Source organism: Oryx dammah, unplaced genomic scaffold (genome assembly GCF_014754425.2).
Source record: "Oryx dammah isolate SB20612 unplaced genomic scaffold, SCBI_Odam_1.1 HiC_scaffold_1, whole genome shotgun sequence".
NCBI classification, from domain to species: Eukaryota; Metazoa; Chordata; class Mammalia; order Artiodactyla; family Bovidae; genus Oryx; species Oryx dammah.
In genome coordinates, this window is record NW_024070185.1 from 73,425,759 (window position 1) to 73,453,207 (window position 27,449).

General features: G+C 42.4%; 1 protein-coding gene and 2 long non-coding RNA genes across 3 annotated transcripts in view; 1 reads left to right on the forward strand and 2 right to left on the reverse strand.

The window, feature by feature from the left end:
• The window catches only part of LOC120866152 (WD40 repeat-containing protein SMU1), a 31,410-nt gene extending 18,269 nt beyond the window's left edge, over window positions 1–13,141 (reverse strand). Inside the window, exons 1-4 of the mRNA XM_040243701.1 lie at window positions 13,000–13,141; window positions 9,716–9,926; window positions 8,061–8,213; window positions 6,853–6,963 (exon numbers count right to left, since the gene is read on the reverse strand). Coding sequence (XP_040099635.1) covers window positions 6,853–6,963; window positions 8,061–8,213; window positions 9,716–9,926; window positions 13,000–13,025 — 501 coding nt within the window. The 5' untranslated portion in view covers window positions 13,026–13,141. The remainder of the gene's footprint in view (window positions 1–6,852; window positions 6,964–8,060; window positions 8,214–9,715; window positions 9,927–12,999) is intronic.
• A 1,342-nt stretch (window positions 13,142–14,483) lies between these two features.
• Window positions 14,484–27,172, reverse strand: LOC120866172. Its single transcript, XR_005721606.1, has 3 exons — window positions 27,161–27,172; window positions 18,705–18,709; window positions 14,484–14,565 (listed from the first exon to the last, which is right to left on the reverse strand). It is a non-coding gene; the product is annotated as an uncharacterized LOC120866172 (long non-coding RNA).
• On the forward strand, window positions 14,563–22,773 carry LOC120866167. Its single transcript, XR_005721605.1, has 3 exons — window positions 14,563–14,700; window positions 14,746–14,752; window positions 22,758–22,773. It is a non-coding gene; the product is annotated as an uncharacterized LOC120866167 (long non-coding RNA).
• Window positions 27,173–27,449: the final 277 nt, after the last annotated feature.

A 27,449-nucleotide genomic window follows, 5' to 3' on the forward strand; every position in this document is an offset into this window, starting at 1 on the left:
CCTTATGGCAGAAAGTGAAGAGGAACTAAAAAGCCTCTTGATGAGAGTGAAGAGGAGAGTGAAAAAGCTGGCTTAAAGCTCAACATTCAGAAAACGAAGATCATGGCATCTGGTCCCATCACTTTGTGGGAAATATATGGGGAAACAGTGGAAATAGTGTCAGACTTTATTTTTTGGGGCTTCAAAATCACTGCAGATGGTGACTGCAGCCATGAAATTAAAAGACGCTTACTCCTTGGAAGGAAAGTTATGATCAACCTAGATAGCATATTCAAAAGCAGAGACATTACTTTGCCAACAAAGGTCCATCTAGTCAAGGCTATGGTTTTTCCAGTGGTCATGTATAGATGCGAGAGTTGGACTGTGAAGAAAGCTGAGCGCCGAAGAATTGATGCTTTTGAACTGTGGTGTTGGAGGAGACTCTTGAGAGTCCCTTGGACTGCAAGGAGATCTAACCAGTCCATTCTGAAGGAGATCAGCCCTGGGTGTTCTTTGGAAGAAAGGATGCTAAAGCTGAAACTCCAGTACTTTGGCCACCTCATGCGAAGAGTTGACTCACTGGAAAAGACTCTGATGCTGGGAGGGATTGGGGGCAGGAGGAAAAGGGGAGACGATTGAGGATGAGATGGCTGGATGGCATCACCGACTCGATGGACGTGAGTTTGAGTGAACTCCAAGAGTTGGTGATGGACAGGGAGGCCTGGTGTGCTGCGATTCATGGGGTCACAAAGAGTCGGACACGACTGAGCGACTGAACTGAACTGAACACATATATATAAATATATAGAGAGAGAACGAGAGAGAGGGGGAAACAGGGAGGCTGGGAGGAAAGGAGAGAAAAAGAAAACAGCATCACTTTGCCATAACCTGAAAATAACACATCAGTGTAAATCAACTATGCTTCGATTTAACACACCAACAACAATAAAAACAATTCAGGAAAAAAGTAACTTGCACTATCATCCCAGTTTCCCTATTTTAGGGGATTCAATTTCTATGTGTAAGAACTACAGACTGACTGAATAATGAACCAACTACCTTACCCATTATCCCATCCCCACCCCCTCCCTCAGTTTATGCATAATTTCTCAACAAAAAGCTGAGCATGCCCTTGCTGCATACACAGTTTGGGAGCTAGGCATGAAATTTAGCCTACTATATTAATGGTGGAAGTGGTAACTTTCTTTAAAATATCACCCTAAGTCTCTGTTCCTGGCCTTCTTAACACACTCCTACCCATCAACAGAAAATTGGATTAAAGATTTACTGAGCGTGGTTCCGCCCATCAGAACAAGACCCAGTTTTCCCCTTAGTCAGTCTCTCTCATCAAGAAGCTTCCATAAGCCTCTTACCTTTCTCCATCAGAGGGCAGGGAGACTGAAAACCACAATCACAGAAAACTAACCAATCTGATCACATGGACCATATGCTTGTCTAACTCAATGTAACTATGAGCCATGCCGTGTAGGGCCACCCAGGATGGATGGGTACGGTGTAGAGTTCTAACAAGAACTGAGAAGGGAATGGCAAACCACTTCAGTATTCTTGTCTTGAGAATCCCATGAAAAGTATGAAAAGGTAAAAAGATAGGACACTGAAAGATGAACTCCCCAGGTCAGTGGGTGCCCAATATGCTACCGGAGATCAGTGGAGAAATAACTCCAGAAAGAATGAAGAGATAGAACTAAAGCAAAAATAACACCCAGTTGTGGATGTGACTGATAATGGAAGTAAAGTTCGATGATGTAAAGAGCAATATTGGATAGGAACCTGGAATGTTAGGTTCATGAATCAAGGCAAATTGAAAGTGCTCAAACAGGAGATGGAAACAGTGAATGTCAACATTCTAGGAATCAGCGAACTAAACTGGACTGGAAAGGGTGAATTTAACTCAGATGACTTTTAAATCTACTACTGTGGGCAGGAATCCCTTAGAAGAAATGGAGCAGCCATCATAGTCAACAAAAGAGTCCGAAATGCAGTACTTGGATGCAATCTCAAAGACGACAGAATGATCTCTGTTCATTTCCAGTGCAAACCATTCAATATTAAAGTAATCCAAGTCTATGCTCTGACCAGTAATGCTGAAGAAGCTGAAGTTGAATAGTTCTATGAAGACTTTTAATTTGTAGACTTTGAAGAACTAACAACCCAAAAAGATGTCCTTTTCATTACAGGGGGCTGGAATGCAAAAGTAGGAAGTCAAGAAATATCTGAAGTAACAGGCAAATTTGGCCTTGGAGTACTAAATGAAGCAGGGCAAAGGCTAATAGAGTTTTGCCAAGAGAAGGCACTGGTCATAGCAAAAACCCTCTTCCAACAACACAAGAGAAGATTCTATACACGGACATCACCAGAAGGTCAATACTAAAGTCAGACTGATTATATCCTTTGCAGCCAAAGATAAAGAAGCTCTATACAGTCAGCAAAAACAAGACTGGGAGCTGACTGTGGCTCAGTTCATGAACCCCTTATTGCCAAATTCAGACTTAAATTGAAGAAAATAAGCAAAACCACCAGACCATTCAGGTATGACCTAAACCAAATCCCTTACGATTATACAGTGGAAGTGACAAATATATTCAAGGGATTAGATCTGATAGAGTGCCTGAAGAACTATGGACAGAGGTTCGTGACGTTATACAGGATGCAGGGATCAGACCATCCCCAAGAAAAAGAAATGCAAAAAGGCAAAATGGTTGTCTGAGGAGGCCTTACAAATAGCTGTGAAAAGAAGAGATATGAAAGGCAAAGGAGAAAAGGAAAGATATACTCATTTGAATGCAGAGTTCCAAAGAATAGCAAGGAGAGATAAGAAAGCCTTCTTCAGTGATCAATGCAAAGAAATAGAGGAAAACAATAGAATGGGAAAGAATAGAGATCTCTTCAAGAAAATTAGAGATACCAAGGGAAAACTTCATGCAAAGATGGGCACAATTAAGGACAGAAATGGTATGGACCTAACAGAAGCAGAAGATACTAAGAAGAGGTGGAAGAAGACACAGAAGAATTGTACAAAAAAGATCTTCACGACCCAGATAATCACGATGGTATGATCACTCACCTAGAGCCAGACATCCTGGAATGGAAAGTCAAGTGGGCCTTAGGAAACATCACTACTAACAAAGCTAATGGAGGTGATGGAATTCCAGTTGAGCTATTTCAAATCCTAAAAGATGATGCTGTGAAAGTGCTGCACTCAATATGCCAGCAAATTTGGAAAACTCAGCAGTGGCCACAGGACTGGAAAAGGTCAGTTTTCATTCCAATCCCAAAGAAAGGCAATGCCAAAGAATGATCAAACTACCGCATAATTGCACTCATCTCACACGCTAGTAAAGTGATGCTCAAAATTCTCCAAGCCAGGCTTCAGCAATACGTGAACCGTGAACTTCCAGATGTTCAAGCTGGTTTTAGAAAAGGCAGAGGAACCAGAGATCAAATTGCCAACATCTGTTGGGTCATCGAAAAGCAAGAGATGTCAGAAAAACATCTATTTCTACTTTATTGACTATGCCAAAGCCTTTGACTGTGTGGATCACAATAAACAGTGGAAAATTCTGAAAGAGACGGGAATACCAGACCACCTGACCTGCCTCTTGAGAAATCTGTATGCAGGTCAGGAAGCAACAGTTAAGAACTGGACATGGAACAACAGACTGGTTCCAAATAGGAAAAGGAGTACGTCAAGGCTGTATACTGTCACCCTGATATTTTAACTTCTATGCAGAGTACATCATGAGAAACGCTGGGCTGGATGAAGCACAAGCTGGAATCAAGATTGCCAGGAGAAATATCAATCACCTCAGATATGCAGATGACACCACCCTTATGGCAGAAAGTGAAGGAGAACTAAAGAGCCTGTTGATCAAAGTGAAAGAGAGGCATGAAAAAGTTGGCTTAAAACTCAACATCCAGAAAACGAAGATCATGACATCTGGTCCCATCACTTCATGGCAAATATATGGGGAAACAATGGAAACAGTGACAGATTTTATTTTGGGGGGCTCTAAAATCACTGCAGATGGTGACTACAGCCATGAAATTAAAAGACACTTGCTCCTTGGTAAAAAAGTTATGACCAACCTAGCCAGCATATTAAAAAGCAGAGTCATTACTCTGCCAACGAAGGTCTGTCTAGTCAAAGATATGGTTTTTCTAGTAGTCATGTATGGATGTAAGGGCTGGACTATAAAGAAAGCTGAGTGCCGAAGAACTGATGCTTTTGAACTATGGTATTGGAGAACACACTTGCGAGTCCCTTGGACTGCAAGGAGATCCAACCAGTCCATCCTAAAGGAAATCAGTCCTGAATATTCATTAAAGGACTGATGCTGAAGCTGAAACTCCAATACTTTGGCCACCTGATGTGAAGAACTGACATTTGAAAAGACCCTGATGCTGGGAAAGATTGAGGGCGGGAGGTATGGGGATGAGAAAGGATGAGATGGTTGGATGACATCACCGACTCAATGGACGTGAGTTTGAGTAAACTCCAGGAGTCGGTGATAGACAGGAAGGCCTGGCGTGCTGCAGACAATCGGGCTGCAAAGAGTCGGAGACGACTCAACAACTGAACTGAACTGAACACTCTCTCTTGGCAAACATCTGCAACCTGCCTATGTACTTACCATGCCTCATCTCTTTTAATCTCCTCTAAGTTTCTTAATTTATCCTAATAACTGTTGGGCTTCCCTGGTGACTCAGACAGTAAAGAATCTGCCTGTAATCCGGGAGACCTGGGTTCGATCCCTGGGTTGGGAAGATACCCTGTAGGAGGGCATGGCTCTCATGGACAGATTCTGAATGTAACTACCTCTTAACTATATTTTTAAAAAAGTTTTTTTTCTAAAACCTTAACATAAAAAATATTTCATGTATACATTAAAAAAGACGCACAAATTCTATGAAACAAAACAATTTGTTAACATGCGTATGTAAACTCTGGGTCGTAGGACTCATGACTTTTTTTATATTTCAGAATAAACAACTAAAACCTTCAAAAAAAAAAAAAAGAGGTAAGAGACATTGCTTACACAAGCAAACTCTCAAAAATTTACCTCTGTGTACCCTTTCTTAGCAAGTTACCCGAAGTACTCCATTAAAACAAGGTTCTAAACTATGAGAAGGAAAACATGTTTCTGAAAAATATGACCCAGAACTCTCAGTATAAAGATGAAAGAACTCCCAGTACAATCACTGTGCAGAAAACCATGAGAACAAGAGAGAGAAGGGCCTCAGGGAAAATATCAGCAAGTAGGGGGAAAGGGAGAATTTTTACACTTATTGGAACGATACAGGATGAGGAAGCAAAAGTTACACAGAAAACTAGGCAAAAGAAAGAAATTAAGCAATTGCTGCAGAGAATCATCAAAATTACATAAGAAATTAAAGTTATTTTTTGTCTATGAGCAATACTGATGTAAAGATAATGTAAACATTGAAATGATTTGACCAAAAGTTGTCATATAACTATACTGAAAACCCAGAGAAAGAAGACTGTGTACATGTTGTGGGGAACAGAGAGAAATCATCTTCCACTAAAGTCAACAGTTAATGTTTAAAACTTTTTCTAAAAAAAAATCAAAATATGACATTATAAGCATGATATTCAGCTACAAAGGTAAATGCCAAGAGTTAAAAATGGTTGTGGGAAGTAAGAAGGTAGAAGAGGGCAAATGGAACTATTTTCTCACTAAAAGCCCTAAGAAGTCAAAGTGTTAGTCACTGAGTCATATCTGACTCTTTGCGACCCCATAAACTGTGGCCTGCCATATTCTTTACCATCTGAGCCACCAAGGAGGCTCTAAAAGCCCTGAGGTACTATTTCAATTATACACACCTATCACTTCGATAAAAAGTAAATTAAGAAATAAAGCAGCTTATTTTTGAATTTCAGAAACACTGTAAGCCTCTAACAGTAGCTTTTTGGCCCCTTTCAAAATGCAAATTGAGTGTAAACAGGATATTTACATCTCTATTAATGACCTGTAACTCTGCTACTTATGTAACATCCATCACTCTAGGTATCTTTATAAATAATAATGACAATGCTAATACTACTGCTGCTGCTAAGTCTCCTCAGTCGTGTCTGACTCTGTGCGACCCCAGAGACGGCAGCCCATCAGGCTCCCCCGTCCCTGGGATTCTCCAGGCAAGAACACTGGAGTGGGTTGCCATTTCCTTCTCCAATTCATGAAAGTGAAAAGTGAAAGTGAAGTCGTTCAGTCGTGTCTGACTCTTAGCGACCCCATGGACTGCAGCCTACCAGGCTCCTCCATCCATGGGATTTTCCAGGCAAGAGTACTGGAGTGGGGTGCCATTGCCTTCTCCAGCTAATACTACTACTGTGGCTTAAAAAAAAAATTTAAAAAGAAACACCACTGGCAGCTACCATTTACTGTGTATTTAACAAGGTGCCAGTCAATATACAATTGCTTTAAGTACATTTTATCTCATTTAATCCTTAGTACAACACCATGATGAGTAAATGGGATCAAAAGTTAGGCAATGTGTCCAATACCGCATAGTCGGTAAGTGAGAGAGCTCAGATTCTAACTATGGCAAATATTTGTTCCAGTGTTCTGACACGATGATCAACAATGTCAAGATAAGACAATAAATTTTATTGTTACTCTAAATCTGTCTCCAGAGTGTATGCCCTTAACCACTACTCTGCATTTTACCACTCCCAGGAAAGATGAATGTGGCATGGCACAGCTGTCTATACAAGCAGTTCTATAGGTAGTTCCCAGTTCTTAGGTTAATTTCTTTAGCTCATACATAGAGTTTATACACAAGAAACATTACCAGGAGTTCACAGGAATTTCAGTTCCAAAGACTTTTAATTACCTGACCCAGCAATGCCATGAGACGAGATGGAGGCACCACGCTGACTTCCCCAGCTAAGGCCTGGGCAATGGCTGCTCTTCTCTTCTCTTTGCTACTGCCATCGGGGTAGGCCTAAAAAAGGAGAGCAGCATAGCATCATTTCCAAGAAATGGAAAAAGATATAAATGTGCTTATTTTTTAAAAATAACAACAGTAATGAAGCAGAAATATTCAAAAAGCAAAAGATTAAGAAACTACCCAGTTAAACAGAAGATTAATCAAATCAATTAGTTTTTTAAAATGATGTCTCAATTCTACCCAATTGCATTTCAAAAGTATGAGCTGAGACAGAACTGAGGTCAGCCAATCCACACTGTTATTTCTGAAAAGAGCCTCATAATAATAAATAATAAATGTATGTCAAAGAGTCTCATAATAATAAATATATGTCAATAATAATAAACTATGTAAAAGCCAGAGTTGTTTTTTCAGTTTTTTAAAAATCTGCAAAGTCAAGGATTCTTTTATATTCTTTAGTAATTTCTTTCAGTCAAATGACTCCCAGCCCAGAAGTTCTTTAACAACTCTAACTTAAATTCTGTCCTGGCAATCTAAACTCCTTCCTTTATCCTCATGGTTTCCTTGAGTTTACTCTAACTTTCCGTTATTCAGGGCCTATTAAATTCTTCTTCCTCGTAGTTAGACAAGCTTCTGGTAAAAGGCTGGCTGAGAAAGGATGAAACTGTATCTAAGGGTTTTGAAGAACAAAAGAGTATCAATCATAGTGCTCTACCAGGAGCATAAGCAGCTGAGAAGCAGAAACATAAGCTTTTAAGAAATAAAAGAACTGAAAAGAAACTGCAGTTGTTAAGAGCTAAGGACACAAATGCACAGTGAACACACCAACAGTAGAGCAGTGCTTCTGGGCAGGTACTTAGGCTAATAATGGAAATAACACCAGAATAAATGTTCTGCTTCTTTACTAATGAACACATAATCCTATATGATAGGGTGTGTGCAGAAGAGAAGGCCCTCAAGTACTCAGAAAATTGAATAAGACTACCCTCTTTAACATATGCAAATTTCAACCAATGTAAATAAACAAAAAAGTATCATTGTAAAAATTAAATCAAAATTACAAAAAGTATCCAATAACAGAGTTTAAAAAAAGATCACATTATTGCACGTTTTCAAAGTTAACAGCAGTTTCTTTTCATTATCAGTCTTACCTCTCGAGGATCAAAATAAGACCTGGCCAAGAGGTTTTCCAGATGAATATACCGCTCTGGCTGTGTTTGTTTTAACATGATCATGGGGTCAGTCTGTCTCAGAAGAGATCTGGCGGCACCCAATTCTCGGAGCTCTATCAATTCCAAAACAACCTGTAAAATTGAAAGAAAGTGGCAGTTTCAATGCATTCTCTTAGCTCGTTTTCTTTTTCAGTACAATTTCTGACACAGAAATGGTGTGCCAAAGTGATTTCCAAATCACAAACCAGGAAATGCCCCTTTCCCTTTCTATAGGCAATTTCATGCAGACACCTAAAGTAGTTATACAATAACTTCCATCCTTCCATCTACCAATCTCCCCTCCTCTCAGGTCTCTTATTCCAAATGTAAGATGCTAAAGAAAACTAAAGATGGAAATATATCCATGGGCTCCAGAGAAACTGTCCTTCGGTTACCAAAATTTTCTTTAGGGAATTACTAAACCCACATGGATTGTAAAGAAACAAACCCATTTCCCTATTTTTACTTCAAACCACACAACATTATTTTGAAAAAGTCTACTCGGTTCTGTTGTACAGATAAGCAATTTTATGATCTATGTGCTGGTTTCCTGGCATAGAGCTTCTAAAAACCTTGGAATCCCCCCACTGATAAATACCCTCGCTATTCATGAGCCCTCTGCATCACACCTAGTTAAGCGCTACGAAGATGGCTCAGGATAGGAGCTGGTTACCACTAGGACCAACCACATGATTTGAGGGTTGTTGATGCTTTGAACCAGCGCAACCCCAAAGAAAGTCAAAGAACTGGAGGTTGAATGAAAAATTATGGAGCTTCCTGGTTGATGAATACTTCAATGCCAGGTGACAAACTAGCCCTAACTCCATGGGGAGAAGGCACTAGAAATTCTGGTTCAGTACCCTCCCAAACCTTACCCTATATGTCTATTTGGCTGGTACTGATCTCTTCCCTTGATTAATAAAACTGCCATCATCACTATGTCACTTTTCTGAGTTCTGCGTCATTCTACTGAAATATCAATTCTGAGTGGGTCATGAGGACCCTTAAATTTGTGGCCGGTTGGTCAGAAGTGTGGGTGGCCCAAGACATCAGCGTATTGCTGGTGTGTGAAATAAAGACAGTCCTATAGAGGACTGGGTCCTTAACTGTGGGGTCTACACCAACAAGTTAGTGGTTGGTTAGTGGTGATTAGTGTCAGAACTAAACTTCAGTACACTATTTGCTGTACGAATGGTTGATGTTAGAATAGATCATTTAATGGTTACTTGAGAAATAATATCAATTTGAGGAAACCCTGGCTTTTCCAAGAAGAGAGATAAAAATACAGAGTAGTGGGAACTTCCCTGTTGGTCCAGTGGCTGAGATTCCATGCTCCCAATGCAGGGGGCCCTGGTTCGATCCCTGGTCAGGGAACTAGATCCCACATGCCACAGCTAAGACCCGGTGCAGCCAAATAAATAAATAATAAATAAAATAAACATTAAAAAAAATATAGAGTAACACTCAAGCTTTGAAAGTAAATTTTAAGGGCTGTGACAGCCCAAAACACTTGCAGAAATGCTTATGGATGCTCTCTGGTCAGGGAGGCCCACAGTAAACCCAGGTTCAGGAATCATCATCATCCCCACTCTTACCTGTTCATAGAGGTCAATGAGGGTTTTGTCTGGCAATTTCAGAGACTGTATAGCCTGTAAAACAGTATCCCAATGGCCACTATTAATGTCAGCCACAAAACTCTCAATGCTGTCCACTGTATTCAGAGACACAGTCGTCTCTTCCTGCAAGGTGGCTAGCGCCCGATGTAGACTGTTCTCCTTGAGGTACTGCATAATGAGCCGGATCACACTGAAAGAAGCAAGCACGTCATTCAGTCAGGGATCCTCACTCACCAAAGATGCCACAAAACTAGGCCCAGTTTATTTTTCTCTGCAGCCATCCTCCTTTCACTACCTGCTTTCCATTTATCACGTGAGTAAAACCTTCCCTCCCCAACCACCCCCCCCACCATAGAACCTGAGTTACATAAGACCCTGGGGATCATCCAGTTCCTACTTCGAACTTGTAAGTAGAACTGGGGTTCAATGAGGGGAAATAACTTGTCCTGTGTCTCACAGTCAGTTAGAAAACAAGATAGTACCAAGAAGACTCTCATACTTACAAGGTCAGAGATCTTTCTATTATGCCAAGTTTCTTGTTAATTCATATGATTTCACTGTTGCACACTTTAGGAAAACGTTTTAAACCTAGTCTAGTCACTGACACAGAATACTCTAAATGACTGGACGGTTTGGTCCATTTTTAAATGACAGCAAAAAAATATGAATTGAGACCTTTTTAACAGGGATTTGTTGAACATAAATAAGTAGAGCTATATTAGATGCAAATTCAAAACAAAGTTATGTGTCCTCACAAAAATAACACCTACCCACTGCCATTATTACCAAAATTTCAGGACAAGTGAAATAAAAACATGTGAATACACTTTCCCAAGGGAAAGAGGACCCAGACAATCTCCAAATACTGAGAGAACAAGCAACAATTTTCAGCATATGACAGAAAACTTACAAGTTAAATATATATACAATTAAAACTTCTTGATCTCTGGCTTAGTATTAAGGAGTCTGGTGAATAATTTTTCATATAGACAGTAAAAGTTCATGTACACTGCTGTACTACACTCTTCTTCTCTTGCCTTTGAAGTACACATATGGCTCGTGCATACTTCTACTAGACAGCATGAGTATCAGGGGTCACACTGTCCAGACTGGAAGAGATTTCAAATTGGAATTTAGTCTATTCTCTTTCCCGGGAGAGAAATAATAATCAAAAAACAATGACCAATGTTTACTTGACCAGTGTTCACAATATATCAGGTACTGTTCTAAGCATTTCGGACTCAGTTACTCCTCAAAACAACCCTATGAGGATGACATTTACCCTTATGTCCATTTTACAGATGAGGATCTGGCCAGGAAACAGAGCTAAGTGGAAAAAGGAAGATTCAAACCGGCAGTGTGGCATGTGAGCATATTTTGTTGTTGTTCAGTCACTCGGTCGTGTCTGACTCTGCGAACCCGTGGACTGCAGCACACCAGGCTTCCCTGTCTTTCACCTTCTCCTGGAGCTTGCTCAAACTCATGCCCATTGAGTCAATGATGCCATCCAACCACCTTGCCCTCTCTCATCCCTTCCACCTCCTGCCTTCAATCCTTCTCAGCACCAGAGTCTTTGCTAATGAGTCGGCTCTTTCCATAGGTGGCCAAAGTATTGGAGCTGCAGCATCAGTCCTTCCAATAGCCCGGATAGGACAGCAAACCCCCTCTTCTTAAAAACAGTTCTTGCAGAAGGAAACTGAATACTGCTACTCACAGTGGTCTTTTCTTTCATGGGCCCGTTAAGAGACCCCAGCTTGGATCCCTGCTGTTCCAGCACCACAGTTCCCCACAGCACACTTCCATTTATACTCCCCAAATGAAACACCATGCTTGCAAAGAACTCATATTTTCTAGAGCCAAAATCAAATTCACTTTCTTCTTTGTGTAATACAGAAGAGTTAAAAGTTTTGGAGACTTGAATCAGAGATTGGGATTTGAATCAGAGCTCTTGCAGTTACTGTGACTTTGGACAAGTCAGTTAACGTCTCTTTGCCTATTTCCTCATCTGTTAAGAAAAATACTTACTCTGTAGGGTATACAGATCAGTCTGTAGGGCTGATCAAAGAGAAGATGACACTGCTTACAGCGTGACTAACAGAGAAAATACTTAATAAACACAGCAATTACTGATAATAAAAAACATGCAGCAGCTCAGGGCTGGGAGAATGATCTGTTCTCATTTTTGATTCAGGGTCTGAAGTATGGAATGCTTTCCAACTCCTGCCAACTCCTAGCTGTCATCATTGCCAGCACTCTCCATCATCCTTCTTTGTTTTACTTTTCTCCACAACACTTACCACCATCTGTAAGCCTATTTTACTTACTGCTGTTTTCCCTCCTTTCTGTAAGGGCAAGGACTTTGGTCTGCTTCATTCACTACCATATTCCCAGGGTCTAGAGCAGGTACACAGCAGACTTGAAAATTTCCTGAATGAATAAACCTTCCTTCCTCCTATGGCAGATCTTGAGGACAAGTCCTCTCCCTTACACTCATGACGCAAATGTAAAATCTGCCGATTTAATTATTAAGCATTGGCAAGAGCAAGTAGAGGATGGAGTCCTGGAGAAGTTCACTGAAGACTTTCTTCAGTCACTCATTAGTACCCCTCTCCCCCAAATCTATCATTCTCCTGGCCCAATATCCACATTCTTTCTCTCCCTTGTGCTACACAAAGCCAACCAAAATTCAGCGCCACACGGAACCTGATAAAACAAGTAGTTCTTTCATTCCAAAGACAATTATTGAGCCTCTACGATGTACTAGGAACTCAGACTGTGATGAAAAGCAGCCCCTAGGCGCCGACATAGGCAAACGGTGACAATACCAGATTAAGAGCTAGGCAGAAAAAAAACAGAGGGCCGTGTAAGCACAGGGGAGGAAACAAACCGCCGTGCTCAATGGGGGCAGGAAGAGAGGGGAGGCTAAGAGTGCAGCCCCCTTGTGCAGATAGACCGGAGTCCTGACTGGATGGCTAATCTGCTCAGTCTCAGGGCGCATCAGGAGTCAGCGAGGGCTAGAACTCAGGTTTTGCAGGCACGTCCTACCCCTAGCCCCGCGCCGCCTTCCACCAGGCTTCGGGCTTTCCGTTCGCTACTTTCTTGTGAGCCCGCCCCTGAAGCAGTCAGATCCCAGAAGCTTTGTGGGGAAGTAAATACCCCTCCACTCCCAACCTCTCGGACGCCTCCCTCGAGCAGCTTCTACCCCTCAACTCATCGACTCCCGGCCCGGCCACTTCGCGAACATCCGACACCACGAGACTCACTCGGAGGACTCGATTTCGATCGACATAGCGCTGCCTTTCCGGGCGCAGGCCCCACTCCACTCTCAGGCCCAGCCGCGCAACGCACCAACGCCACCTCCGGCGACTCACGTACGTCACTTCCGCTCGACGTCGACGCCCGCTCCGGAGGCGGTGTGTACGGAAGAGGAACGAGGACTACGAATGGGGCGGGGCAGTGCGGGGCGGGGCTTGCACGCAGGGCTGTGTAGGGCGGGAGCTTCGAGGGCCTTTCAGAAGTCTGAACCTAAGTGCCCGGTCCAGAGAATTCTTCATTCTCTTTAAAGAAAGAGTTGTTCTTAAAGGACTGGTTTTTAAATGTTGCCTTTTAAATTTTTAGTTAGTTTAGATTTAAAGATAGGGCTGACAGACATAGAAAACAGACTTGTGGACAGAGTAGGGGGAAGGAGAGAGTGGGATGAATTGGAGTACAGGAGAATCATATATATTACCATAAACAAAATAGCTAGCTAGTGGGAATTTGCTGTATGACTCAGGGAGCTCAACCCAATGCTCTGTAACAACCTAGATGGGTGGGATGGGGTGGGAAGTCGGAGGGAGATTCAAGAGGGAGGGGACGTATGTATCAGTTCAGTTCAGTTGCTCAGTCGTATCTGACTCTGCAACCCCATGGACTGCTGCATGCCAGGCTTCCTTGTCCATCACCAACTCCCAGAGCTTGCTCAAACTCATGTCCATCGAGTCGGTGATGCCATCCAACCATCTCATCCTCTGTCGTCCCCTTCTTCTCTGCCTTCAATCTCAAGACCAGCCTCAAGGTCTTCTCCAGCAAGTCAGTTCTTCACAACAGGTGGCCAAAGTATTGGAGCTTCAGCCTCAGCATCAGTCCTTCCAATGAATATTAAGGACCGATTTCCTCTAGGATTGACTGGTTTGATCTCCTTGCAGTCCAAGGGACTCTCAAGAGTCTTCTCCAACAACAGTCTTCTCCAACACCACAGTTCAAAAGCATCAATCCTGAATTGTGTTCGCAGCCACCACCGCGCCGCCGTCGCTCTCCAACGCCAGCGCCGCTTCTAGCTCGCGGAGCTCCAGCCGAAGGAGAAGGTGGGTAAGTAAGGAGGTCTCTATACCATGGCTCGTACAAAGCAGACTGCCGGCAAATCGACCGGTGGTAAAGCACCGAGGAAGCAACTTGCTACAAAAGCCGCTCTCAAGAGTGCGCCCTCTACTGGAGAGGTGAATGAACCACATCGTTACAGGCTTTGTACTGGGACACTCCGTGAAATTAGACGTTATCAGAAGTCCACTGAACTTCTGATTAGCAAACTTCCCTTCCAGCGTCTGGTGCGGGAAATTGCTCAGGACTTCAAAACAGATCTGCGCTACCAGAGTGCAGCTATTGGTGCTTTGCAGGAGGCAAGTGAGGCCTATCTGGTTGGCCTTTTTGAAGACACCAACCTGTGTGCTATCCATGACAAACGTGTAACAATTATGCCAAAAGACATCCAGCTAGCACGCCACATACGTGGAGAACGTGCTTAAGAATCCACTATGACGGGAAACATTTCATTCTTTAAAAAAAAAATTCTCTTCTTCCTGTTGTTGGTAGTTCTGAACGTTATTTTTTTTCCACGGGGTCAAAAGGTACCTAAGTATATGATTGCAAGTGGAAAATAGGGGACAGAAATCAAGTATTGGCAGTTTTTCCATTTTCATTTGTGTGTGGATTTTTAACATAAATGCGGGAATGTAAAGCGTTAATGAAAGTCAAAATGTTTCAGTGAACAAGTTTCGGCAGTTCAACTTTACAACAATTATAAATAAACCTGCTAAATTTTTCTGGACAATGCCAGCATTTGGATTTTTTTAAAACAAGAAAATTTCTTATTGACTGCAACTAAATGGTGTTTGTAGCATTTTTATCATACAGTAGATTCCATCCATTCACTATACTTTTCTGAGTTGTCCTACACGCAAGTACATGTTTTTAATGCTGTCTTCTGTGCTGTTCCCGTGTTTGCTATTAAAATACATTAAACTATTAAAAAAAAAGTATCAATTCTTTGGCGCTCAGCTTTCTTTATGGTACAACTCTCACATCTGTACATGACTACTGGAAAAACCATAGCCTTGACTAGACGGACCTTTGTCAGCAAAGTAATGTCTCTGCTTTTTAATATGCTGTCTAGATTTGTGATAGCTTTTCTTCCAAGGAGCAAGTGTCTTTTAATTTCATGGCTGCGGTCAACATCTGCAGTGATTTTGGAGCCCAAGAAAATAAAGTCTGTCACTGTTTCCATTGTTTCCCCATCTATTTGCCATGAGGTGATGGGCCCAGATGCCATGATCTTAGTTTTCTGAATGTTGAGCTTTAAGCCAACTTTTTCACTCTTCTCTTTCACTTTCATCAAGAGGCTCTTTAATTCTTCTTCGCTTTCTGCCATGAGGGTGGTGTCATCTACATATCTGAGGTGATTGATATTTCTCCCAGCAATCTTGATTCCAGCTTGTGCTTCATCCAGCCCAGCGTTTCTCATGATGTACTCTGCATAGAAGTTAAAATATCAGGGTGACAGTATACAGCCTTGACGTACTCCTTTTCCTATTTGGAACCAGTCTTGTTGTTCCATGTCCAGTTCTTAACTGTTGCTTCCTGACCTGCATACAGATTTCTCAAGAGGCAGGTCAGGTGGTCTGGTATTCCCATCTCTTTCAGAATTTTTCAGTTTGTTGTGATCCACACAGTCAAAGGCTTTATAGTCAATAAAGCAGAAATAGATGTTTTTCTGGAACTCTCTTGCTTTTTCAATGATCCAGCGGATGTTGGCAATTTGATCTCTGGTTCCTCTGCCTTTTCTAAATCCAGCTTGAACATCTGGAAGTTCTTGATTGATGTACTGTTGAAGCCTAGCTTGGAGGATTTTGAGCCTTACTTTGCTAGTGTGTGAGATGAGTGCTATTGTGCAGTAGTTTGAACATTCTTTAGCATTGCCATTCTTTGGGACTGGAATGAAAACTGACTTTTTCCAGTCCTATGGCCACTGCTGAGTTTTCCAAATTTGCTGGCATATTGAGTGCAGCACTTTCACAGCATCATCTTTTAGGATTTTAAATAGCTCAACTGGAATTCCTATGTATAGCTATGAAATTCATATGTGTACCTATGGCTGATTCCTGTTCATGTATGACAGAAACCAACACAATGTTGTAAAGTAATTATACTCCAATTAAAACTAAATAAATTAATAAAAGATAGGGCTGATTAATACATTGCAAACCAGGCAATATTTTCAGGAAAAGTTTATTGAGTTTAAATAAATGAAAGATTTTGAAGCCAAAACACAGTTTAATTAATTTAATTAGGAAAAGTTTGAGACTCAGGATTTGCATACTCACTTCTTGGAAAGACCTAAATTATTTGTAGCCTTTTTTTCCAACTAAGCATTTAGTTGAAAATGGTTTCACAGCAGTGATACAATTAGTGGAAAAAGAATGAAACCAGATGCAAATGTGTAAAGGGAGATTTGAGACTTCTTTTAATAGACTTGAAACCATACATCATTAAATTAGTAGAGTCAAATGAAATGTAGATATAGCAATGAATTTCATATAAATTACTTTAAAAAAATATTTTATTGCCATCCTGTACAATTTTTTTTTAATTTGCAGCACAATAAGAAATCTATGTTGTGAAAATTATGTATTGAAATGATTTATTTGGAGATTTTCTACGGGTTTTCAGTCTTATCTGATATTTTCCCCAAAGGTCTGCCATACAACTTCTCTGTAGACTCTTAAATACTTCTTTCAAATCTTCTCAGTTTCCCATCAACTTGTGAAAGACATGGTCTCCAAGATCTCAAAGGTCTTAAGAGTCTAAATATATGCTCCAACATGTAGTCAGATATCTAGATAGGGGTATGATTTCTGACATTTTTTCACTATCCCATCTCGTGATGCAACATAGAAAATTATTATAACAGCTTCCTTGAAAAGAAGACACTACTCATTTTCAACAATTAGCATATGTCTTCATTTTCTCTACCTAGTACTTAACAGGTTATTCTTACTTGCATTAAGTTTACTTCTCTATTTTGCTTATACAAGCAAGTCTTCTCTATAATTACTTAAGTTTTGTTAGTTTCAGGTGTACAGCAATATAATTACTTAATACCAAGTTTTATTCTAGTGTCCATCACACCTCTGCTATCATTTTGAATGGAATGGCTTCTCTTCTTATAATTTATATTAAATCTAAACTTGTTAATTATACATACAGCAAGCATCTCACTGCTTCATTATGTCTTTAATAGTAATGCCCAAGGATTTAAATATTGAAATCCATATCACTAGATTTTATAACAAATTAATTTATTTTTATATTCCTACATATTGGGCTATATATTAATATTTTCAATATCTATATGAGTAGATTGTGTTATTTGAATTTCAGGATACTAAAGAAAAAGTTACAGAATATTTGGATGGCCTTGAGCCTAATAGTACTCAAACATGTTGAGAAGATCCCTGCCAGAAATTATTCCAACCAAGAGAATGACTCCAATCTCTTATTATTTTCCTTTCTCTCATCTTTTAACCTTGGAAAGATATTTTAGAAAATAATATCTTTTGTAATAAAGAAACATTTATGTGAAGTACGGCAATTCCTTTGGTTTCACTTCAGTTTCTATTTGTTCAGTCAATTATAGGTACAATTAAATTGATTACTTTTTCTCTAAAAAATAGCATATGTTGTATCATCCCATTTTATGAAAATACAGGTCCACAATTCCTTATCTGTAATTCTGAAATTATAAAAACTGTGAAAATTGAATATGTTTTATATACTTTATAAGTTATCTAGCAGCAAACTCTGTCCTGAATTTAAGTGAGGCTATTTGCAGTCTTTTAAAAATCTTTTAGTGTGAACATTCTTATGCAGAAGTGTTAATATACTAAATTATGTATCACTTAGATCCTGCTGGGAGATATAAGATATACAGTATATATACCATATTATCTTACCAAAATATAAAAATTCCAAACTCCAAAACATATCTAGACTCAAGATTTATCTACCCAGTCTGCTAATATATGTATATATAGAGGTTCTTTCTGTATTTGGATAAATAGTATATTCTTTTCATTATTCTACATCATTGAAATTCCTTTTTTCATAAGCATGTAAAAATTAGATCTTTTTTTTTTTAGTTTTCAAGAAGAAAAGTTACAGTACTTAAAGACACAGATGTCACTTATCTGAAAAATTAACGTGTGGAAAAATTCAATCTCTGATCATTCTAATTTCAGGAAAAAAAAACAAATTCCTCTAAACTAAAGAAAAAAAGGTGTGTGGGAAGGTGTTTGGTGTTTGGGAGGTTGTAAACTACGAACAGAGAAACCTGACAGGCTACAATCCATAGGGTCACACAGAGTCGGACACGACTGAGTGACTGAGCATGCACACACAAATTATATTCTAGCTGCACTGTTTCTGCTGCTTGAGAAAAATTCCTGGTGCAAAGTATCGTGTTTCAAGTCAGATCTTATTATTTGTTATGGAGTCTGTGGTTTATGCACCCATGGCAATCAGATCCTCAGACACCATTCTTGAGAAATCAAACTTTACGATTACAGGTAGCAGCCGCAGATGTATCCTCATTCTTTGCTTCTTTGATATATTGGATTTTTAATCTCTGATTGACAGCCAATATCCCTGGCTACACAAATCCTCCTCCTCCACATTTCCTTTGTAACAAGGGACTTAACTATGACATTTGTTACTATTTGTAACCAAACTGCAAGCTTTAGGTAGTTAGGGAGTTTCGCCTCTAAACTAGCTGCTTATGTAAGTCTTCTGTATCCAAGCTACATAATCCATCAATTTCCACAGCCTTTCTATACCCAAAGCATAAGCTTTATTATCTTGCTAATCCCTTATTAGCTAGTTGATAAGCTTTGACAATTACTAGCCATCAATTTGTCTAGGAAGTTTTGTTTTTAACACTAGTCAAATGAGGTCTCTTACATCTCTTCATCTGTACATGAATAAAGAAACTCAAACAGGCACACAACACACACATTTTCTAACCTCTAAACCAGGCAGTTGTGTTCATTAGGAAGATTCCAAGTCCCACTCAGAGTTGGGTCACAGCCTCCCAGACCTAACTTCTGGTGAACCAATAGCCTAGAGTGACCCCAAAGGAAATCCAGTCTCCTGATCACGTCCTTTCTGGAGAGGGGCCCATCCCAGAAGTCCACGGTCTCTGCAACCCATCTTCTCAATCCAGCAGAGGGCAGGCCAACCACAGAAAAGCTGCCATTGTTTGCTATCAAGCAGGAGAGACAGGTTTATGGGAAAGAGATCCTTGGTCCAGTGAAAGTAGAAGGTAGGGTCAATATTTGAGTGCTAAAATGGGGAAACAGTTTGGCCCTTCCTGTTAAACTACACCAATTTCATCAAGATAACATGGCAAAGACTAGAGAAAATTTATTACACAATTCTACCTGTTCGTGGCAGGACATGGTTTAAAGATCTTCTAACCGCCTCTTTTTAAATTCCCAACTCCTACAGGAATTCCTGCATCATCCGTGATGAAGGACCTTTTCTGTATACCTATCTGAATAAAGGCCACCTGTTCCAACTTGGAATAAAACACGCTTTCCTGTAAATCCCAAAGAGCAAGCCCATTCTCTTCAGAGACTGCAATGGGGCTCTCACTCTAGAGTCAAAAGGAGAGTATCTTCACATGGATAGCTTGTTTTCTTTTTCTTTTTTGGCCATGCTACATGGCTTATAGGAGTTTAGTTCACCGACCAGGTATTGAACCCAGGCCATGGCAGTAAAAGCACCAAGTCCTAACCACTGAGCCACCAGGGCACTCCCCACATGGATACTTTTTTTTTTTAACCAGGGACAAAAGCCTTTCCCAGAAACGCCCTCTTCAGCTGGTCTCTTGGCCAAGGCATCATCATATGTCCATTGTCAAGTTGAAAGCCATCATTGGCAAGGGTTGGAATTACCGAGCATGGCCTAAGCATGTACATGTGCCCCCTGGAGCCATGAAGGGACCACTTTCCTGAGCATCCAAACACAATCGCGTATCATCCAGCGAGGAAGAGTAGGTGGTGCTAGTGGAATGACCCTTGGGTGGACAGCCAACCCTGGCTGGATGAGGCTGGTAGGAGGCACTGAAGAGTCCCATCACACAGATAAGAAAGTAGAAAAAAGGGACTGAAGAGCCCCACCCAGACCTCACAGTGAGGGAGTCCCAAGCTTGTGAAAATTCAACCTGTGCTGGCTCTGGTCCCTTCCCTTCTTTCTTTGACCAATGACTGGGGATGCTGTCCTCAGTGGACTAGCCAAGACCAGACATATAGAACTGAAGGGAAAAAGAAAGGAAAGATGCCTGAGCAATGACGTGGGACTGATGGGGCACAAACAATAGCTCCAGCTTGAGGACACGAGGCTTGGCCCGGACCTCAGCTACACAAGCCTGTCTTGGAGACACTTGTTAAGAAAACAGCCTCACCAACAGCGCCACCTAAAAGGCAACCATAGGCACTCATGTTTTATACCATGTAACTTCTATCCGCTTCCCATACCAGACCCAAGAGCAAACAAACCATAGGCTGGCCAGCATCTTACGGCCTGAACTGGCTCAAAAATAAATGTTTTATGACCTTGAAAATGTAGAGCGATCAGGTACTTAGAAGCAGCTGAAAGTTTTTTCAGGTGGAGGAAGCCATGAGGTAAGCAAGGTAAAGCTGTAAAATAAGGATAATAATAGTACTACCTCAAAAGTTATGAGGATTAAATGAGCTAATATGTATAAACCACTTAAAGTACTGCCTGGCATGTAGTAAGCACTGATTAAGAGTTTGTTATACTCTGGTTTCCCTCAGATTGTGTGACTCTTTTGCCTTTCACTGTATGAGTTTATTGTTATAATATTATTATTGTTATTGTTGATATATATATTAAGAATTGTAAAAGCCCTACTCCTTTATGTTTCTTAACACAATAAGAAAACTCATACTAAAATTCAAGCTGAAGTATTGGTTAGTTTTGCAGGGAAGCACTCCTCCCCTCTGATGTCTCTCACAGATGGGTTTGTACCCTTCTCCTGTGCCATCAGGGGGTGAATGGATGGTCCTCTGTAATCCTCCCCTTTGTCTTGACCCCAGGAATCATTGCCTGGTCCCTGCTGGCTAATTCTGCTCCTGGGACTCAAAGCCACAGTGGAGGTGTATGGCCAGCACTGCCTTTGTTTACAAAGAAAGTGATCTTCTCACAAGCCTGAGGCTCAGATGGGAGGCCAGAGCTGGAGCGCCTGTCTCCCCACACCGTGACTTGTCAGCACTTGTAACTTCCAGAGGCTTCCCTTAACACGTTTTTGATCTGGAATTTATGCACATGGAATCCACAGGTCCAGGCCAGCACAAGCCCCAGCAGCTTCCTGAACTTTCCCACAGGGAGTTTCCACTGTAGCCCTTTTCCTAAATAAAGCATCTCTGATCTCCTTATCAGACTAATTTCTATCGACCTCCAGGGACTCTAAGGCATAGGATAAGGTTCAAATCTAGACACCTGGAAGGCTTGGCTTTTATCTACTTTGAGGGAAAGGATCCAGGTTCATTCCCTGGATGTGTGTGGGGAATTTTGAGTTGACCAAACAACATCCTTGGTAGCTCTCAACTCTTTTTCTCTGTGCAGCTGGTTTCATTCGTTTCTCTGCAATCTAACTTTGTTCCCCACACACCTTTTGTGTTGTCTGGTCAATTCACAATTCTTTTCCTTTCCCCTTCCAACTGCCCTCATTCAAGGGTGGGCCGCCTACAGCTACGTTTTACCAGATGTTTCCCTTCCTGTATGGCCCAGTTGTGGACACTGACCCATACTATACTGATAGAATTCTCTCTTCCAAGTATTAAGAATTGGGATCAAATATTTTAGTTCTAACTGACCTGATAGGCTGAGGAATTGTGGGTGGGCACTTTCTTTACTCGACTGAGGAAGAAAGAAAGTCAGATTGCAGAGAAAAAATGAAACCAGCTGCACAGAGAAACAAGAGTTGAGAGCCACCAAGGAACTGTCTGAGTTATTCTTCATTTTGGCTGGGTGCTGGGTCTTCATTGCTATGCACAGGCTTCTTTAGTTGCAACGTGTGGGCTTTGTTGCCCCACGGCATGTGGTATCTTAGTTCCCTGACAAGGGATTGAATCCATGTCCCCTGCATTGGGAGGTAAATTCTTAACCGCTGGGCCACCAGAGAAGCCCCACTGAGTTTATGATGGCTTCTATTTCTCACAAAAACTGTGAGTGGTCAGGACCACTAATACCCCATTTTACAGATGAGGAAACTGAGGCATAGCATTGTGACATTGTCCAGGCGATATCACATGAGCTCCTGGATCTAGCTATTCCTACATAGGATACAACTTTGGGCATCCTAGTTGTGTGAGCTGATAAAGGGTCCCTTTTTGTCTCCTTCAGCAGCTTTGGGTTGGGATTCTGTCACTTTTGATTAAAAGAGTACTGACAAAACCGAACTGAGCTGGATTCTTTTGGCTGGATCTAGCCTTGAATGTGGGCTTCCCAGGTGGCATTAGGGGTAAAGAACCCACCTGCTAATACAGGAGACACAAGAGACAAGGGTTCGATCCCTGGGTCGGAACAATCCCCTGGAAGAGGACATGGCAACCCATTCCAGTATTCTTGCCTGGAGAATCCCACAGTCAGAGGAGCTTGGCGAGTTATAGTCCATAGGGTCACAGAGTCAGACACAAATGAAATGACTTAGCACGCACAGCACAGCCTTGAATGTGAGGAAGGACACGATGATACAGGAAAAGGAGGGGAGAATGGGGGCAGTTGCAGGCAAGTTTGGAGGTGGGAGGGGGCAGGAAATGGAAGAGATTCACACCCACTGACCTCAGGCAGAGGGGTGTTCAGAGAGGTGCTGGGAGGCAAGGCATTTGTGCTAAGATCGACTGAAGCCTTTGGGGTGGGGGAAAGGGGTGCAGTAGGGAAAAGCCTATCTGTAAGTGGGAGAGGGAAGGCAGTTTGTATCAGGTAGAGAAATCCCCAGCAGCAGTTACAGGCGACGCATTGTATGTAGATTCATCCACCCCCTCCCCGGCTCCTTCCAGTTGTTTCTTCAGCGAGGCTCCACTACAAAGTTGAGGATTAGCATGTGGGTTGGAAGTGGGAGGAATTCCCCAATGGCCCAGTGGGTAAAAAAACCTGCGTGCATTGCAGGAAACATGGGACCTGTGGGTTCGATCCCTGGGTCAGGAAGATCCCCTGGAGGAGGACATGGCTACCCACTCCCGTATTCTTTTGCTGGGAAAATTCCATGGACAGAGGAGCCAGCGGGCTACAATCCATAGGGTTGCAAAGAGTCAGACATAACAGCACACGGCCCAGAACAGGGAAGGTGCTGAGGAGGGAGCCATTGAAGAATACACCTAGAGGTCAAGGCTGGAAGACATGGGGAGCCATGAACATTTTGCCGGAGGCCCTGCCGAAGTAGAAGACAAGTGTGGTATGAGAGAACTGGAGAGAGAGAAGGGCACATCAGAGCCTGAAATACTAGGTTGTCGAGACTTCTGAGGTGGCACCCTTTCCACTGCTGAGAAGACTCGGGACATGACCACAAGAAGGAGTGGCTGAAGCAGAGTGAAGAAGCGCTGGTGCGAAGTCTAGAATTTGGGGGCTAAGTACATATGAACATATGAAGGCTGAGAAGCTCAAGCAAACTTATGGCAGATACTCCCCAGACACAGAATACAGACATACGGGCAGATATACACAGGCATCACAGACGCACGGACACAGGACACAACGCAGACCCTCACGTCTTCTCCCTCCCAGCATACCACACACACAGGGACATATGGACACAGGGATGGGCACATAGTGTTGCTGAAAGCTCAGCTTCTCTGTACACCAGTGCTCAATCCAATCTTGGAGACAGAGCTTCGGGTGAAGTAGAAAAAAGTAGATTCATTGTTTTGCCAGGCAAACGGGGACACAGCGGGCTAAAGCCCTCAAACCATGTATTCCCACTTGGGGAAGATGGTGAGAAGTTTTATAGTAATTGTTCAAAGAAGGCATGATCAGCTCATGGATATTCTTCTAAGGGGGTTGGTGGTGAGCTAAGCAGGAGTCAACATCATCCACCTTCAGGTCCAACTGGTCTGGGGTCTCCAGCCTTGCGGGCAGCACACCATCATTAATCATTAACTTCTCCCACCTGGAGGAAGGGTTTCAGTATCTGCTGCTGCTGCTGCTAAGTCACTTCAGTCGTGTCTGACTCTGTGTGACCCCATAGACGGCAGCCCACCAGGCTCCCCTGTCCCTGGGATTCTCCAGGCAAGAACACTGGAGTGGGTTGCCATTTCCTTCTCCAATGCATGAAAGTGAAAAGTGAAAGTGAAGTTGCTCAGTCATGTCCGACTCTTAGCGACCCCATGGACTGCAGCCTACCAGGCTCCTCCATTCATGGGATTTTCCAGGCAAGAGTACTGGAGTGGGGTGCCATTGCCTTCTCCATCAGTATCTGCAAAACAGCTCAAAGATATTGTTGTGTGTATCCTTTGATGGGGATCTTGCCCCAAGGCTGCTCTTGACTGTTTTTCTCTGGTCTCACATCCCTAGTTACCTACCATATCCAGCAATCCCACTCCTGGACATGCGTGTGTACCTGCTCAGTTGCTCAGTCCTGTTCAGTTGTTTGCGACCCCATGGACTGTAGCCCACCAGACTCCTCTGTCCATGGAATTTTTGAGGTAAGAATACTGGAGCGGGTTGCCATTTCCTCCTCCCAGGGATCTTCCCGACCCAGGTATAGAACCCATATCCTGCATCCTGTGCACTGACAGGCGAATTCTTTCACCACAATGCCTCCTGGGAACCCACCCTTCCCTAATTAACAGCTGCTTGAATCTGCCCATTGTAACTCAGGGAAGGTCATGAGGCTGAATAGAGGCTGTTTCCTATAATCAAAGAAATGGGGGACACAGAAAGACCTTGTGCCCAGGAGCCCCACAGGGCCCTTCATGGTATCAATACTCAAGTATGAAATACATATATAGAGACATAAAGTCATATGACAGACATGAAACCTTTGACACACACCCCACAATCCTGTGACTTAAGGGAATAGGTTTTTCCCCAGGGTATTGTTTTTCTTGTTGATTCTGGCCTCTGTGGTGCCCATGTGACACATCCCCAGTTCTCAGGAAAAAAAAAAGAAACCTGAAACCTCTCCCAAGTTAGAAACAAAGGGCTTGGCACAGCCCAGCCCTGGCTCACTGGTCCAGGATGTCTGTTCCTACCTTCGTCTCCCTGGCACTGGAGTTCTGGCTCAAGTGCCACCCCTGGGGCGCCCCACCAAGAGAAGTAGAGCCTCCCCGGGGAACAGGGTAGCTCTGGGATAGTGGCCCAGGGCTGGCCAAACAAGCTCTGAGACCCAGAGCCCCTGCCTTCCCCAAACCAAGCATTCCTTTTCCAGATAGGTCAGCCTTAGCCCACACAGCAATCTGCTGTGTGGGAGCAAGAGTGAGAGGGGTGAAGCTGGAGAGACAGGTAGGCTTCAGCCAGAAGAAAATAGGGAGCCGAGGCGTGTTATTAAGTGAGAAGTGACATGTTTAAATTTCCACTGCAGAGCTCCCAACACGAAGAATTTATTATGTCACATAATAAATATGAAGGGCTCTGGTGGCTTCCTGTTTTTAGATGGGGCTGAAAACTGCTGACTCTCATGGAAGGAACCCTAGTTAGACGCATCAGATTAGTTAAAGGGGCTGGGGACTTAGTCTATGGCCAACTGGATGATATAGGAGTGACTAGAAGAAGAAATGAAAGCAACTATGGATGTGATCGGAGAAGGCAATGGCACCCCACTCCAGTACTCTTGCCTGGAAAATCCCATGAATGGAGGAGCCTGGTAGGCTGCAGTCCATGGGGTCGCTAAGAGTCGGACACGACTGAGCGACTTCACTTTCACTTTTCACTTTCATGCATTGGAGAAGGAAATGGCAACCCACTCCAGTGTTCTTGCCTGGAGAATCCCAGGGACAGGGGAGCCTGGTGGGCTGCCGTCTATGGGGTCACACAGAGTCGGACACGACTGAAGCGACTTAGCAGCAGCAGCATGGATGTGATAAGAAAGGCTGGGCAAGAGCTGGGACTCCTCAAGTGGCAGGACCCATGCACTTTGACTCATACTGATTAAAACACATGAGGTAGAGAATTCCCTGGCAGTCCACTGATTAGGACACAGTGCTCAATGGCAACCCACTCCAGTACTCTTGCCCGGAAAATCCCAAGGACGGAGGAGCCTGGTAGGCTGCAGTCCATGGAGTTGCCAGGAGTCGGACACAACTGAGTGACTTCACTTTCACTTTTCACTTTCATGCACTGGAGAAGGAAATGGCAACTCACTCCAGTGTTCTTGCCTGGAGAATCCCAGGGATCGGGGAGCCTGGTGGGCTGCCATCTATGGGGGTCGGACAGAGTTGGACACAACTGAAGGGACTTAACAGCTTTCACTGCTGGTGCCCAGATTTGATCCTTGATCAGGGAACTAAGATCCCACAAGCTGCACAATGTGGCCAAAAATATAAAGTAAAATTAAAAAAAAAAAAACACATCATGCAGATATGGAAAGCCAAGTTATGAATTTACCTGTCATATGGGTATGAAATATACCTGTTATGATGGTGGTAAATATACTCATATATGTACTCATATATTAGTGCAAGCATAGCCATCAACATACAAACATGCTCTGGTATCTCTCACTCTCAAAGTTCTTCTTTGACTCACATCATCCCTGTTCATCTCCCACATCACTTCTCTGCTTTCCCTCATAGCCAGATTTCAAGAATAAATTGCTCCCCAAATACTATTTCTACCTCTCACCTCATTCACTCCTAACCTATTTCAATCTGACTTTCATTCCACAAAACCTGCTCATGTCAAGACTGTCAATTACTTCATGTTGCCAAATCCAGTGAGCATATATTGGTCCTCATCTTGAGAAAACTGGGGTTCAGAAGGTTAAATAGAGTTTCCAAATTTTTTCCAGTTTGGCCCAGCCCATCTATAATGGAAAACATAGAATGAATCTGCTACAAGGCATAGAAGAGATAATAAATTGGGGTTTGGGACCACTTTTTCCCCTGTGTAGAGGTGGGGGATATGTTTTAGTACCAGAATACATAACCAAGAGACCGATGGCTTTTTTTGAAGAGAAGGCTAGGAATGGCCAGAGTGAGAATCCCTGATGAATCTCCCTTGGGTTAAGATACCGAAAGGCTGAACCTTAGAAGTAAGGATGAATTTTAAGTGCATGGGTTCTCATAGGGATCAGCTTTAAATCATCTCAATCGTTGAAATTGAATAAAGTAATTCTGGAGTGCCAAGAGCCTGGCAGAAGCAAACAAATCCTTTCTGAAGAAAG